The sequence below is a fragment of the Musa acuminata genome, chromosome BXJ1-1 (assembly GCF_036884655.1).
Source record: "Musa acuminata AAA Group cultivar baxijiao chromosome BXJ1-1, Cavendish_Baxijiao_AAA, whole genome shotgun sequence".
In the NCBI taxonomy this organism is placed as follows: Eukaryota; Viridiplantae; Streptophyta; class Magnoliopsida; order Zingiberales; family Musaceae; genus Musa; species Musa acuminata.
The window spans coordinates 3,213,660-3,230,758 of record NC_088327.1 but is presented as its reverse complement, the minus strand read 5'-3'; the positions used below and the strand labels follow the sequence as shown (position 1 = coordinate 3,230,758).

The 17,099-nt window shown below is 35.3% G+C and overlaps 1 protein-coding gene across 5 annotated transcripts in view; it reads left to right on the top strand.

Moving 5' to 3' along the window:
• Window positions 1-17,099, top strand: part of LOC135609194 (uncharacterized) — a 41,222-nt gene that overhangs the window by 8,855 nt on the left and 15,268 nt on the right. For 3 of the 5 annotated variants that reach the window (XM_065102397.1, XM_065102314.1, XM_065102356.1), the window contains 11 exons: window positions 14-156; window positions 393-565; window positions 673-812; window positions 909-1,193; window positions 4,562-4,711; window positions 10,342-10,596; window positions 10,783-10,914; window positions 10,999-11,319; window positions 11,454-11,627; window positions 14,005-15,004; window positions 15,101-15,288. In XM_065102397.1, coding sequence (XP_064958469.1) covers window positions 14-156; window positions 393-565; window positions 673-812; window positions 909-1,193; window positions 4,562-4,711; window positions 10,342-10,596; window positions 10,783-10,914; window positions 10,999-11,319; window positions 11,454-11,627; window positions 14,005-15,004; window positions 15,101-15,288 — 2,961 coding nt within the window. Of the gene's footprint in view, window positions 1-13; window positions 157-392; window positions 566-672; window positions 813-908; window positions 1,194-4,561; window positions 4,712-10,341; window positions 10,597-10,782; window positions 10,915-10,998; window positions 11,320-11,453; window positions 11,628-14,004; window positions 15,005-15,100; window positions 15,289-17,099 lie in introns of those variants that run through there. The other 2 variants (XM_065102458.1, XM_065102517.1) reach the window with 2 other exon arrangements.

Sequence of the window (17,099 nt, the reverse complement as noted above, 5' to 3'; positions counted from 1 at the left end):
TGTGTTACATTAGAATAAGGCGAGATCAGTGGACTGTGATTTCATGGATATATCAAAGCAACTTGTTGGCTCAAATATTTTGGAGTCCTTCGTTGAAATTCAAAAGGATGGTGGTCCCACTACATGTGTTGTCTGCAGACGCCCAGAAACAGATTTGTGAGTGACATGGAATTTCTGTCAAAATTAAATTTTCGGCACAAATTGTGCCTCCTAGCTTTCAGATAAAAATGGTTACCCTTTTTATTGTCACCGATTTGTTTCTCGATGTGCGTGCACACGAGTCTGTGCATGTGCACATTTATTTTGCTGATATGGCTTTTTCAACATGTAATATCTACTTAATTTTGTTCATTTTGTAACAAAACTTTTGGTAATTTTCTCTGTAAGCTTAGGTCCTGTGATGGAAAGGGTTGCAACAGAAGCTACCATCTTTCTTGTCTTGATCCACCCCTGCAAGATACTCCTCCTGGTGTTTGGTTGTGCATTTTTTGCATAAAAAGGAAAATAGAGTTTGGTGTATACTCCGTGTCTGAAGGAATTGACTCCATTTGGAATATTAAAGAGGGTGAGGATGATACGCAATCATTAGACAACTGAAGCTTGGTATCCTTGTAATGTTATCCTAGGTTGCTAATATGTTATTTGTCTTTTTCATGGGTGTCATGGTTCTAGGATTGCAGATTGGCAAGCATTACCTTGTCAAGTATAAGGGTCTTGCTCATGTCCATAATCAGTGGATTTCAGAAATCCAGATGCTTCAAGAAGCTCCTACAGTTTTGTCTAAATTCAGTATGAAATATCAGATAGAGAGGGTTGGTTACTATTTTTGCAATTTATTTTCTTAACATGACTTTTCAATATAAAGTGTATATTCTGTTAGTTTCTTAATTTAACTAAATTCTTCTCAGGCTATAAGATGGAAGCAGGAGTGGACTGAGCCTCATCGTCTATTGCAGAAAAGATTGCTGATGCCTCAAAAACTGGCTGATGAGTTCTTCAGTAGGCTTGGTAATAACTTTCAAAAATGCTATTATGAGTGGCTTGTGAAATGGAAGGGTCTTGGTTACGAGGATGCTACGTGGGAGTTTGAGACTTCACCATTTTTGTGTACATGTGAGGCTATGGCACTCATGAAAGATTATGAAGCTCGTATCGAAGCAAAGGCAGCATTTGTTTCTTCCAATGCTGACAAGGTAATTCATGATCTAAAGAAATAAACTTATGTCCAAGCAGCATTTTTTCAGTCCTCGATGAAACTAATCGCAGCAAAAATTATGAGGAAAAGGACTATGCCTCTCTACATATTTTGAGTGGGTCTGTTAGCATTATAACCTGAACCATTTAGACGAACTGTAAAATTGAAATATGCTCGTGACTGAAAGGGCTTGAAAAATAAACTGCTTTTTAATTGTGATATACTTGCATAATAGCTATAACAAAAAAAAAACTATATGTACATTTTTTTTTTTTGCTATATGTAGTGGAATCTGAAGTAATATGGACAAATAAACATAGAAGTAGAATGCAATTAACAGAAATGAAATGACTTGTTTCAGTAAAGAAAGTTTTTCTCATCTTTTTGTTCTGTGGTTAACTAATCAAACTTGCATATTGTTGCTAACAATATTTTCTAATTTATGAGCATTTACTTGAGATTGATTTTGAATTTGAGTTCCGAAAGCTGACGGTAAAGATTAAGGGTTTGGAAGTTTTAGATATCTTGAGGTGAGATTGATGAAGATGTTGTCCATGAAGTAAGTGGGGTGATCAGACTGTAGAGGAGTTCTGCACTTAGATTGCAGGGAAAATTTTATAAGGTATTTGTTGCTAGGTGTGCTTTATTCATTAGGATGCTTGGAAGCTAGAAAGTTCTCATGTGGTTGTTGATATGGATATGTGGAGTACCATGGGAAGAATAATGGATATTCATAGATCCTTTTAAGGATAAAATGAGAAAGAACATAATTTAAGATGGAGGTGATGTCTAAAGGAAATCGTCTATATATTATTAATCATCTAAAATTCATAATTTGAGGAGAGGTTGTGGTCGACCTAAGAAAATTTATTAAAGATACGAAACAATTCGATGCATCTTAATTTTAACCGGTGTTCTTGTCTTCAATTAACCACTTGTTCACTAGGTCCATGCCAAACAAAACATCAATTTGAGCTTGGTTTTTGGTTGGAAAGTTGGACCAGTTTATTCAGTTCTGGTTCTTGCACCAGTCAGGTTGCAATAATAATAGGAGTTTGGTTTGCAATATACATCATTGATCTGTTCGTTGATGTTTTTCCTTCACTAAAAAATCAAGTTGTTAAACTCATTCTTTTATGACCAGTTTGATTTTCCAATTTAATTGGAGAAACCTTTTACTAATAGATGCTTTGTTTTTGCTTAGATCTCTTCATGTTTTATAAGTTTGTTCTCTTTCTTAAAATTGTGTTGTTTGCACGCATTGATTCTGACCAAACTAGGATTTGGTTTCTCATACATTAGGTAAATTATTTTTTAGCATTTGCTTGTCAAAGCATGTCCTCCCTCAGGGGTATACAAGAACATAAATTTATCATTGGAAATATTATAGTCTAAAGATTCAGATGTTATGAAATTGAATGCAGTGCTGACTTGTATAGGCAAAATCTATGTTTAAGTGGAATACTATCTTGACGATCTATGGTTGTCCATAACAGTTGTTCATCAGGCTTATTTTAGAGCTGCATACTCCAAATCTTTATTTTTGAGTGCAATAAGAGGCTGTTCACTTCTTTAGAAGCTTTTTATGAAAACATTTGTTTCTAGTTAACTAGACTGGTGGTAAGCTTTTAGGGAGCTTCTTGATTATTAGTTATAGATGTTTTCCATGTTGATCCACATTGCTGGATGTCTTCATAGTTCCATTGGACATTTTGAGTTGTTTCTATATACCTTAGAAACTAGTTTTTTAAGTTGTAAATAATGGCTAAAAGGTCATGCTTCTGGTTTACTATGAGTCATGGAGATTGACTCTGGCCATGGGCATGACACAACGCGAACAAACCGGCATGACAAACCTTATAAAAGTAGAACATATCATGTCATGGACATGGCAATTAATACATCTATTTCTTCTATACATTGTTATAATTTTGTTGTTCTATACAATTTGGACACTTCATGGTCATGAGAGGAATAATAGTAATTTGTATTAGTAAAATTCACAGAAGTAATTAATATGTATATATGAAGTAAATCAACAACCCAATCTACTAGTGTTAATATTTGACATCTTGAAGCCTTGTATAGATGTTATACATCTACCTTAATACATTAATATAAACTAATGCAGATGATAGAGAAGTCACAGTCATGACACAAACATGGCATGACAATGATGGCATGTCAATAATGATATTATAATTGATAATAGTGGCATGTTGCATTATTCTTTTGAACCTTGTAGAATCAATTTATTGAATAAAGAGCCATGAAAAAATCTCGTTTGCTTGTAGCCATAAATGGCAACATGAAATTCATTAAGCATGACATGCCAAGTGTAGTGACAATTTGACATGCAGAGTTATCAATTTATGTGAGATATTGCAACTTGCAGTAAGCAAATTGAGAAGTCTGATTTTGTTTCTTCAACTTTGTGGATGGGTGTGTTTCCGAATTCAGTGTAAATTTTGGCATTTGAGCCTGAACTGTGTGTAAACAGTTAATTTTAAATGTAATTTCAGCCACATTTTCTCTAGTAGAAACTTTTATTTATTTATCTGCACTTTTATCCTTTAATAAACATTAAATTGTGTTGAATCAAGTGTTAATCAAGCTATCTTGATTTGGCACCAATCTTATCTGTTTGCATCCTTTTGTGGCATTATATTCTCAAATAGGTAGGTTTCAGTTTGTTCACTTGCATTTTATTTACCATCATTTGACACGAAAACTTTTCACTAGTCACAATACGTACCTTGCCAATGTGTATTTCCTGTGGCATCAGTATGTTCTATCTTATTTGGTGTCCAATTACTTTATTTGGAAGGTTGTACATACTCATGGTTTAAATATTGGTTGGATGTTGGTGGGGTTCATGTAAAGCCCACACTTGGCAATTGGCACATTTTTCTGCTGTTGCAAAGTCAGTGTGCCTTTAGCATGAAAGGATTATCTTTTTTGTTGTTGCCTAGATTTTTATTTAATTGCTTATGATGCTCCTGGTAAATTGTCTGCTTTACAAAGTTGTGAATGTCTGGCAATGTTCATGAAACAATGAGAGGTTTCGGCATACATATAATGTGGTCATGCAACATTCTATTCATGCTTGAGTGTTGCCTCCTTGTTAATGTGATTTGATTATTATACATACTGTTTTATGTTTATTTTTTTGAACTTTTTTTGATATGGGATGTCTTTTCCTGCATTTTGCTAATTATTTTTATTTGGTTGTATATTTCATTAGTCATTTTATCTACCTTACATGTTAACTGATTAGTTTTCTTTTTTATTTATTGCATTCAAATGTAAAGTGCATCACAACATAATTTAAACATTTTCATTAACCATGAAATTTGTTATTCCCAGGCTCTAGAGTTCAGGAGTAATCGTTATATTAAATTGACAAGGTTCCCTGATGGTTTTCCTCCTGGACTCGATAATGATCATCTGATTTCTATCAACAGGCTTCGTGAGTTTTGGCATAGGAACCAGAATACTGTTTTCTTGGATGATCAGGTATAGTTTCTTATGCTCCTTGTATAGCATATTGTAAAAGTTCTGAGGCATGCTTGATTAGGTAGAGACATAAATAGCCTATTAATTGTCCTTTACTCATGTGGCACATATACCATTATGTTGTTGCTTATGCATTCCACAGATTATTCAGGTGTTGGCTTCAATGGTTTATTTATATGTGCATGTTTACATTACAGGTATATTTGTTGGAAAAGCAATTAACATGTTTTTGTTCAGTAATCAAATCCTGCTTAAAGTTACTTGCTCAAAATTTAGACATTATACATATTAGGCATTTTGCAAGAATGTGATGCAACAGCTAAAGCATAGCAGTTAACACCCAATTTAGGAATATCAGAAGGCTCTGTGATCATGTAAAGAATGTTTTTAGTAACTTCTAGTGTCCCTTTCTTAGTTGGCATTTTCCATGGTTACAGTGGATATTAGTTTCACTGGCCTAGACAGTTGGCAACAACTGTTCTATAACTGAATTCACATACTTAGATTATATGTTCTTGCAAGTGCCCATTGGCAAAGTTCAATTTTTTTTTTAAGTTGTAAATGCATTGTGAATGTAAGTTGAGCAGCAGAAGACTTCATTATTAGCTTGCATAACAATTCACTCCTATCTATGTGTTTATCCCTGATGGATCGTATTGTTTTAAGATAAGGTAAGTTTGTTTAAGTGAACCATGATTTATGATGGCTTCTGATGGATCAAATTAATCTTTATGATGGCTTAGAACCATGATTCCTTTTAACACTATGGCATTTTTGAATTTTGTCCTGTTCTACTACGATAATACTAATAACTTGGAAGATTCTCACTCCTATGCTAGCCTTATAGCACTCAGTGATTTAAAAAGCATTAGACGTCAAGGTCCCAAAACATCTAAGGCGCTAGGCGCTCTGAAATATTAAAATATAAAAAAATATATAATATAATTGATAAATATGATTATTTAAATAAAATATGATATTAAATTAAAAAGATCTAAAGTACCAAATCATATTATTCATCTTCTAATAACAAAAATGTCAAAAGACTCAAAACAATAATGTTTTACATCAAATTCATTCATCATCATAATCAACATCATTATTTTCAAACATATCATCATCCTTCTCTTCCTCTTGTTCTTCTTTATCAAATATATGTTTCATCCTTTTCAACAATAGTAGGAGATGAGCTTGAGACATTTGCACTTATTTTTCTCTTCGTTATCTGTATTGTATATGTTTGTAATTCTCCAACACCGGAAGTTTTTGCTACATCTCCCCATTTCAAATTGTCATTCTTCAAATACAAGCTCGTCTTTAGCATTTTGCAAGTTTGCACCCTTTCTTCTCTTTGAGTGAATCTGTCATGTTATATAATTTGAAAATATATTAATACATCTATCTAAAAAAGAATAGGTTAATTGAAATAAAATTATTTTATGATCCATACGTGCTTAAAAACACTCCAGTTTCGCTCATAACCCACAACACTATATGTCAAATTAAGAATTTTGATAGCAAATTACTATAAGTTCAAGGTGAAATTTTCAAATAAACTCCATTCAGCTGCAAAATTTATTTTATTATTAACAATAAGTAATAACATACTATAAATATAATTAATTATATCAATTTATTAATGCTAGGGGATGTAGTTGTCCCAGATCGAACTGCTATTGAAATTCTAAAAAGACCATCGACATTCTTATATAAAGATAATTCACGTATGATTTTATCTTGTACGTCAAGGTTTGGAACTAATCTTGCAATGCATTGATATAACCGATTTAGAACTTTTGCATCAAACCCAACGGAGGTGATCTTATAAAATAATTCTGGGTTCAAATAATATTCTGTTGCTTGTAATGGATGATAAAGTTGACAATTCCATCTTTCGTTTATGATTACAAATATTTTCTTATATTTTTCTTCATTTTCATTAAAAAACCTTTGAATCGTCTTCTTTGCTCTATCCATAGTCTCATAAATATATCTCATTGTAGGTTTATTTTCATTATTCGCCAACTGAAGGGCTAGAACAAGAGGGCCCATTACCTTTAATATATAAACTACAAGATTTCAAAAGGATTACATTAAGATGATATCACTAGCCCTCTTGCCTTTTGTTTCTTTTGTCTATTTGCTTGTCACCCATTTCTCTGAGGTAAACATATTTCTCAGGTTATGTTTTTAACGATGCACACTCTGTAATGTTAAGAAAGAAGTAGCAAATCGAGTGACACTATATCTCACCAATTTTTTGCTGCCTGTAAATTCTCTCATCATATTCAAAGCCCCTATATGATTATAGAGAAATCCAACGATAAATATTGCTTTTTCTATAGTCTTCTTGATTTCAGGAATCTTTTCAATATCCTTTAACATTAAATCAATACAATGTGTGATACATGGAGTTCAATATAAATGTTATCTTTTTTGCTTTAAGGAATTTACTTAAGACAAAGCATAACAAAATTGATAAGACCTAGGAGTTTAATACATCTTCCATTTAATTGGAGACAAAGTAATTAAAATAATAAATTCAAAAGATAAATCTTACTAGCTAACACATAGTTGCTTTCATTATTGATAACAAGGATTGAAATATCGTATCGTACCGTAGTTTCAATATTCTCTCGGTACGGTATGGTACTGTATACCAAGTGGTATATCGTTATATATATATAATTTTCGGTGATTACGCCTCCCTTCTCCCCCACACGAGGCGACGTCACCTTTATATATATATATATAAATATAATTATATATATATATATTTATATATAAAAGTTAAAAAAAATATGCGACGTCACCTCTCTTCTCCACAAGCGGGGTGACATCGTAAAAAAACGAGGCAATGTTGCCTCTATATATATATATATATAATCTTTTATTTATATATCTATATATATATATATTTATTTATATATAAAAGTTAAAAAAAAGTGCGACGTCGCCTCTCTTCTCCCTAGGAGGGGCGATGTCGCCTTTATATATATATATATATATATATATATATATAGTAAAAAGAATCTGTGATGTTGCCTCTCTTCTCCCCCACGTAGGGTGATGTCGTAGATTTATATATATATATATATATATATTTATAAATAAAAAATATCATTCATTAATGCTCGGTTTGCGTATCGGTTTACTATCGGACCGGTACGTTCCGCCCGTACGAGCAGTATCATTTGAAACTACATACCTTGGTTGATATTTTGATAATAACTTTGGACGATATTTTGTTCACCAATTTTTTCATAAATTTGTCAAGCAAATCATATATCTTTTTTCTAGATTTCACGAAAGATGATGCATCTATTGACATCACAAACATGGTTTCTAAAGAATAGTTAACCATAAAATTAATTATACTCCTATGTCTCCTATCGGTCCAAACATATGACATAATAGAGCGACCATGCTTTACCTATAATTCTTTGTAGCCCTTCAATAAATCATTCGTATAATCCAACTCCTTTTTAAATAATGGAATTCGCATCTCATAATAACTTAGAGGTTTATATCCCGCACCATATTTTCCAATAGCTTCAATCATCTCCTTAAAACTATCTAGAAGAGTTATATACTAAGGGGAAGGCTAGCCTGATTGAAGTAGCGAACAATGCATTGAATTATTCTTCCCCTTATTTCCTTATCGCAAGCATCACTCACTTATATTTGGTTGTATTAATTTTGCTCCTGCTTTCCCTCATTGCTTCTTTGATCCTTCATACATATATAGGTCCATCGGTCCCTTTTTACCCTTCTTAACAGTCATTATTTTTTTTCTTTTTGTCATATATTTTTTTCCCACTTCGATTGACACTTTCAAAATAATATTCTTCTTTATCATTTTTGATATGTTCAACACTATCCTCTGGTAAAATCTCATAAGATTCATTCTTTTGCATCTTTTTTTTATCCATATAAGCCAATAACTCTTCTTTTATATCAGGTGGACACTTCTTGCAGGCTGATACATTCTTGAATTTCCTGTTAGATGTTGCTTTGTAAGAAAAATGCCACATCTAATAGTCTTATCGCAGAAGATGCAAGTAACTGTATTAGGATCTTTAGGATCCTTTAGATAATTGTATTTACAAGCAGGATCCCTTCTTGAATTTTTTGAAGAATATACTGAATTCCTCTGTACACTTGCTATTTATCTTGAAACCCTAATAATAATTTTGAATAAACAAAGATTAGCAGTGTTAAAATCTATATTCTCAATCTAGTAAATAAAGATTACTTTGTAGTTTGTACGGTAGTTAACAATCTACAGTTAACAGTGTATTATTACTATTAATAGTAGTTAGAGGGGGAGAAAAGAACTATTTATGGATAGTAAGGGGGATAAAATTATCACCAACAAACAGTGTCGAAAGTGGGAAGGAGAGGTAGCGGTGAGAAGCTGGCAGCAGCAGCGGAGGATTAGTTTAAGACAACTGCCGCAACATTGCGAATGGTAGCGGCAGAAGCTATGGGTAGCAGTGGCGGCAACGGAAGTTCCAGAGAGAGTTTGTTGGTGGCGGAGGAACCTGCGGGCCTCTTTCTCGACAGGTTGAGGAACTGCACACGGAGCGGTAGCGGAAGGAAGCTACGGGCTCTTGCGAGGGCGGACCCGTCCGTCGACGATAGAGGAAGGCTCGGTCTGCTGCGTCTGTGGTGGAGGCAACAACATATAACGTCGGCGGCGTAGGCAGAAGCAATGCTAGGGTTGGCATGGGGTTGCACGAGCATGAATTGTTGCTTTTGAGGGTAAGTAACTTTGTTAGTTGGTTCAATCGAACCAACTGACTACTATTGAACCGAACTAGACTTAAAAGTATGGTTCAGTTGCCTTATTTGAATCGGGTGCTCGCCCGAAGCACCCAACGTTTGGGTTCGGGCGAGCGCCTAGGCAACGCCTCATTGAAACGCACCGCCTGGTCCACACACAAGGTGCTCAGGCCTCGCCTCGCCTCGCCCGAGTGCCTAATTAAATTACTGACAGCACTTGACCAAGATCCTTTATCTTGCTCGATTATTCTAATTTGAGCTTGAAAATCCTAATTGGTCAATCACTGCCATTGCTTCCTGTCAGAGTTTGGTCTGGCTCTCCACCTCATTTTATCCATTTTTCCTTTTAGTCTTAGACCATAAGCAATATATATGTTTTATATGTATCTCTTAACCCTAGTCATATAACCTCGTGTGCATGTGATGCAACTTATGTGATCTTCTTATACGTTCATTTGATGTCGTAGATTTTCTTTATTTCTTATTTTAAACTTGTTATTTCTGCATTAGTTGAGACCACAGCTGCACTATTGGAAAATTTGAGTCCAAATCAATAATTTTCTTTCTGCCAAGTGTTAGTTACCACTTGCAAGTTTGTTGATTATCAGACATAATGTACCTGCATATTCCATATGAGACATTATTTAATCTATTTCTGCACAGATCATACCCTCGTGTTGAGACAGGTCATAGGAGAGAATAGGATTTGGTAGTTTATTCTTGTTATGTATGATCCTTTTAGTTGTTAATTTTTACAGTTGTTAGTCATATAAAATCTAAAATTTAATTTTATACTATGCTTTACATACAGTTTCTATGCCTGACTAGAAGGATATATTTTGCAGGAGCGAGTTATTAAATCCATCTTATTCATATTGTCCTTGCTATCTTATGCATGTCGACCTTTTCTCATCATCTCACCTTCTACTTCTCTTCCATTATGGGAGGCTGAATTTAATCGCTTGGCACCTTCCATTAATCTTGTTGTCTATAATGCAAGCAAGGATGTCCGGAAGATGATTCGAACTCTAGAGTTTCATCAGGAATGTGGTCCCATAATGTTTCAAGTGCTTTTGTCATGTCCTGATGCTATTGTTGAGGTATCATTCTTTTTTTTTGTTTTGTATTTAGCAGTTGAGCTATAACATTTTAGCCTAATGCTATAATTTCGTACTTCCTGTTTTGTGATGGTCCCAGACATTTCTTTTTTGTTATGCAGATTTTTGATATGTTATTTGTGTGATTCATGTATCTACCTATTTGACATGATCCTGAATAATATCCAGGATTTTGGAACACTAGAATGCATTGCCTGGGAAGCTCTCTTTGTTGATCAGTGCCAAAATTCGATACATTTGGAACTGTTTAAGCGTCTCTCAACTGATTTCAGGCTACTTCTTTTAAGTGGTCAGTTGAAGGTATGTGGAAGTGCTAATTCTTCATGCAGTTATTGTTCTCTTTTAAAACTCTAATAATGTTTAATGAACTCTTGGAACTTTCAGGATAACATTGCTGAATACCTCAACCTGCTCTCATTCCTTGATTCAGGGATTGATGGAAATTCAGCATGCACTGTGGAATCTGATGCCATTGGTGCTGCTGGTACACTTGCTTTATTGAAAGAGAAACTGTCACATTATGTTGCATATGACCGTAAACCAGATTCCTCGAAGTTTTTGGAGTACTGGGTTCCTGTTTGCCTTTCCAATGTGCAGCTTGAACAATATTGTGCGACTCTGATTTCAAACTCCATACTTCTTCGTTCATGTTCAAATTTTGATCTTGTTGGAGTTCTTGGTGACATTCTTATATCAGCCAGAAAGGTTGGCTTCCAAATACTGTTTGATAAAAATATTAGGAACATATAGTTTATTGGTTGGAGTAAAGCTAACTTGTTCTGTATACTGGAAGCTAATAACTTCTGTATTGTTTTCCACAAATTTTGCCTTTGTTCCAGTGCTGTGACCATCCTTACCTTGTTGATGAACATTTGCCAAGCTCACTTACCAGAGGTCTCCCAGTGACTGAATATTTAGATATTTTAGTAAATGCAAGTGGCAAGCTGCTTGTACTTGACAAGATTCTCCAGACGATTCGGAATCAAGGATTGCGAGTTCTGATTTTTTTTCAGGTTTGTGATGTGTTCTTTCAGATTTTGCTCTTTCTATGGCTTGTGAATTCTATTTAAGTCATAGCCTCATAGGGTCTATTGGCTTATGGCCATAGGTTGAACGTTTCATACTTAGTGTCTACAAGTGATTATGTTATTTGCCATGAATTCCACATAAATCTTGAGTGCCTAGAAACAATTTATTGCAGTAGTATGCATTTTTACTAATGAAATGAGGGTAATTTGTATGATAAAACTTCAGATGGAAAGCAATCTTGTGTGACTGTCATCCAACTTGTTTTGTTCCATAAAAAAAAGAAGATTTCTATTTAAATGCAGAGAGATTGATTATGTTCCTATGGTTATTGAATAATGAACTAATCTGAACTGTGAAAGTTTTGAAAAAGAAACTGAGGGTTACTGCTTATGATATAAATTTTGCTTTATTTCTATTATTTTAACTAAGGTTTTCCATTTTGAGTATTGAACCTATCCTGGAGATTTGTTGAACCGACACTTACTAGTTTGTACTGGTGTACCAACACACAATACACTGGTAGGCACCAGTGTTTCAGAGAGGAAGAAAAAGAGGGAGAAGAGGAAGAGATGATGGAGGAAGAAAGAGGGAAGAAGAGGAAGCGGTGGAGGAGGAAGGAGGAAGGAGGAAGAGGAGAAGAGAGATACCTGAGAAGTGATTAGGGTAAATATCTTACGTGGTGGTGTCCAACTAGGTCACGATAAGTGGAGGTCGTTGGTAGCCACTTGCGTGAGAAATAGAGTCGATCGCGATGAGAAGATAGATGCGAGAAGTCGCAAAGAGAAGTCAAAGCATCGATTGCGGCTGCATAAGAAGCGAAGACGATGTGGAAGTGGGATTTAGGGTTTCTCACTTTCCCTTTTATATAACGGACCAAATCGACATTCCTACAACTAACTTTCTAAGAAGATTTTGGCCTTATTTGGTTCTCGATTAACCTATAAGTGCTAAAGTACTTCCATTTCACCAAGACCGGTATGGAACAAGCAACACGTACCAATTCGAGCAAGCTTGTGTTTGTTGATGCTTTGTGACAAGGTTTGCCTTATTGGTTCAAATCAGCGTGTTGGTCGATCAATGAAATGGTACAAAAAAAACCCTAAAAACCCATCCAAAAATACTTGGAAAATAGGAAAAAAAAACTTAGGTTAAGGTTTCTAAGATGGAAATAATTGTAAATTTAGTATAATTTAAGCAACAATATTCTAAATTAGGAAAGAATAGTGACACATCTTTTTCTCGTTTTGAGAAGCTGCTTTGTGGCACGTTTCAGACCATACTTCCATTGATATTGAATCATGTAAAAAGAAATAATTTGAATTGTTAAACTTCATGTTGAGCTTTAAGATTCAAATAAATGAAGTAATAAATACATGGTTCTACCACAAAAAAGAATAGTAGGACTCCACGGGCAATGGATTGGGGACCATGATCCTATGTATCTATATATCAATATGATATTTTTGATAGACCCAATCTTGAAATTGATCTCATGATATAGGATACTAATACATCGTATGCCATTGGTGCATCAATGTGGTGATGATCGTAGTCTGATCGTCATGAGCCACACGTATCCAAGGTGGCACCTGAGGCAAGTACAATTGTGGCATGTATTGATGTGGAGGTTGGAGAATGCCGGAACTTCTACTTTTGTCATTGATCTGTTGCTCTGTATCATATGATCGAATATCATACTGTTGCTCAGAGAAGAATGACCAAATGAGAGTGAGAAAGAGATTGAGAGAGTAGAAGTGTTTGTGAGAGTGAAGGGGGAGGGAATGAGGGGGTAAAAAGGGTTTAAAAACCCTTAGATTTGGTTCAAACGGTTAAATGGACCATTTGAATTCAACAAATCCCAGCCATTGATCACTATCGGTTGAAATTCGACCAGTATAGGTTGATAACGATCGTATCAAGCGATACGAGGTCATATGTAATGAACTGCCCGGTACAAGGCAGTCTTTATATGGTGATAGCGAAGTTAGGTAGAATATTATCTTCTTGCTCTTTATATGGTGCCTATATCTCAACGTGCGATACAGCTAAATACCAAGATGTGGTGGAATTTAAAGTTTATGTGTTGGAGTTGTCTCTTTGTATGATCCCATGAAGGACCAGAATTCTTTCTGCTTCACTTTCTTGCTGTTAGGTTAAATCAACGTATTTAAATAGTTCAAATGTCTTCCAAGAATCTAAGCATGAATAATCATTTTAATTTATAAGTTCGTCTACGTATCTGATTTTTCAAATGTAAACATTTTTGAAAATCTGATGCTGCTGGCAATTTTTTTGTTTCAGAATAACTTTAACAGTTGAACTTCACAATTTCTTTTTCTCATTTTCTTTTATATATCATAGTCATTTGGCAGAGCTGGAAAGTTCTCAATTGGTGATATTTTGGATGACTTTCTTCATCAGAGATTTGGTGCTGATTCGTATGAGCATGTTAAACGTGGAATAGCCATGTCAAGAAGACTAGCTGCATTGAAAATTTTCAATGATAAGGCAACAGGAAGATTTGTCTTTTTAATTGAAAATCATGCATGCTTACCAAGCATCAAACTTTCATCTGTTGATGCTATTATTATTTATAATAGTGATTGGAATCCATTGAATGACCTACGGGCACTTCAGAGGATAACTGTAAAATCACAGCACAATTCTCTGCTTGTCTTCCGTCTATATTCATCCTTTACACTGGAGGAAAGACTTCTAATGTTTGCAAAGGAGAACATGAAACTTGACAGTGATATAGAAAACATAAACCCCAGTGTCTGTCATTCTTTGCTTGGTTGGGGTGCTTCGAATCTCTTTCATCAACTAGAAGAGTTTCATCAAACTGATTGCTCAGAGAATCAGTCTCAATGTTCCTATGATAAAATGATTCTTAATGATATGCTGGAAATATTAACTAAGTTTCCATGTGTTCCTACCAAATATTCGATTGTGATAAAGGCCCAGCAGAGTGGAGCTTCTTATTCAAGAAAAATTATTTTGGCTGGTGAGGAAGGAGGATCCTGGTTGGACAAAGATCCACATAGTTTCTGGTCAAATTTACTGGAAGGAAGGTGTCCGCAATGGCGATATATTTCTGAGCCATCTCATAGTCATAGGAGATGTGGAAAGGTTCGGAATTGGGACGAATCTACATTGTCATCTGAACCAGAAAATGATGTAGGAAAAAAAAAGCTGAAGAAGGCAGTTAGCAGTAATACTGTTGATCCAATCTCTCTCAAAAGTTGGTTCCAAGGAAAAAGAGAAGCTGAAGGCAATAATAAGTTGTTGTCTGGAAATCCAGATGGATCTTCTCATATTTCCATTACTAAAGGAGCTTTTGTTCCATTCCAGTTGGAGACTGGTATTACTATACTGTTAAGAATTTGGATTATAATGTCATCTTTCTTCAGGATTTTGATATTCTTTTTTTTTTGTTATGTGGGATTGAATGTTGCAGAGGCACAATTTAATAGTCAAGGAAATGCTGTATCACAAGTGTCTTTAATGTCTGAAGGTACTAAAGATATAAACAGGCGTCATGAGATTGACTGGGAAGGGAGAGAAAGCTTACGGACTGCACAGAGGAATCTTCATCTTATATTGAAGCCAGAGTTATCAAAACTATGTGAGATATTAAAACTTCCGGTAAGCAATTTGAACAGTCTGATTTAGTTTAACCTTGTGGATAGGTGTTTCTGAATTTATTATGAATTTTGGCATTTTAACCTGAACTGCACATAAATAGTTAATTGGCAATGTAATTTCACTCGCATTTCCTCTGGTAGAAACTTTTGATCCTTTAAGAATGTTAGATTGTGTTGAATCAAGTGTGAATCAAGTAATCTTGATTTGGTGCCAGTCTTATCTGTTTATATCCTTTTATGGCATAATATTCTCAAATAATTATGTTTCAGATTGTTCACTTGCATTTTACTTACCATCATTTGGCATGAAAACTTTTCACTGGTAGCAATACACTCCTTGCCAATGTGTATTTCCAGTGGCATCAGTATGTTGTATCTTGATTGATGTCTAAGTACTTTATTAGAAGGATTGTTCATACTCATGGTTTAAATATTGGTTGGATTGATATGGACTAATCGGTATTTATGGGTCGACTATACTGCTTGATACCGCTTCATATACTGCTCTTTTTATTAATATTCTATTTAGTGATATTGGATGGCACAATCATATACTGCCAGATAACTCGTCGTACTGATCCAATAGGTTGCCGAAATCGAGATACCTAAAGCCTTCATTATTTGCATTAGGATTTATTGTAATGAATAAATGAGGTATAAGAAGATTTGAAATGAATGAAAATAGCCAAAAGTGTAAGACCTTATGGTATCACTACTTAGGTTTGCAACTTGGTTTGCATATCTGTGGTTTTTAATTTGATATACTCAACTTGTATCCAAGACTCACCTATTTAGACTTATTTTAAACCTTATGGTCAAAAATTAGTTAGAGAGAGTGTAGATAAAGAATAGTCAAAGACAAGAGCAACTAGGCGCTCAACGAGCCTGAATATTAAAATTGTAAAAATATATATCATATGATTAATAAATATAATCACTAAAACAATAATGACAAATCAAATTGCATTCATTTAAAGTATCAAATTACATTGTCCAGATCCATATTAATAAAACAATTAACACAGTAGGAGGATGGAGTGGGGTTGTTGGGTACGGGGAGGGGAGCAAGGATAAAGGATTCAAGGAAAGGGAGGAGGTATGGGAGAGGGTTGTTGTCCGTTGGGTTGGCTGTCTTGTTGTCACTTGAGTTTAGGTGCTACTAGTTGGGTGGCTATGGGTTGTTGTCGGTTGGGAGGGGAAGAGGGAGGACACAAGGGAGCAATTAGCGAGGAGTAGGCTCTCAGGGAAGTCGGAGGAAGTTGGCAAGAGATTGCAGCAAAGCAAAGGGGGAGAAGACGCTAGCTGTTGGGGTGAAAGGATGATGCAAAGGAAATCGTTAGTGTAGGGAGGAGAAGGGAAGATGTGGGAGGAGGACGCTGCCGATACGAGGAAGGGGGAAGACTATTGCGACGAGGCGAAGAAGAGGGGACACGGAGGGGGGGCTATGACAAAGGTGGGGGAAGAGGGAGGGGACAAGTGGGTGGAGATGTTGTCAGGGAGAGAGGAAGAGCATTGTGGCGAAGTGGGAGGCGAAGACGGTGGTGGATGTGGCGGAGTGCATGACGACGAAGGAGGAGAGATACCAACGATGAGCTCACTGGAGGAAGATGCTACTATCGTCGCCGTTTGCCCATGCAAAGGAAGAAAGGAAGAGTTGTCGTTCGCCGATTAGGTTTCTAGGTGTCATTGTCTCATCGTGTCTAATTCGTGTTTGCAAATGAACATTCGTTGATTTGGTTCCATATGAACAGATCTAGTGATTTGGCTTGTTTCGGCTTGATTTGAACCAGTCAGGCGCTTGGGTCGCCTAAT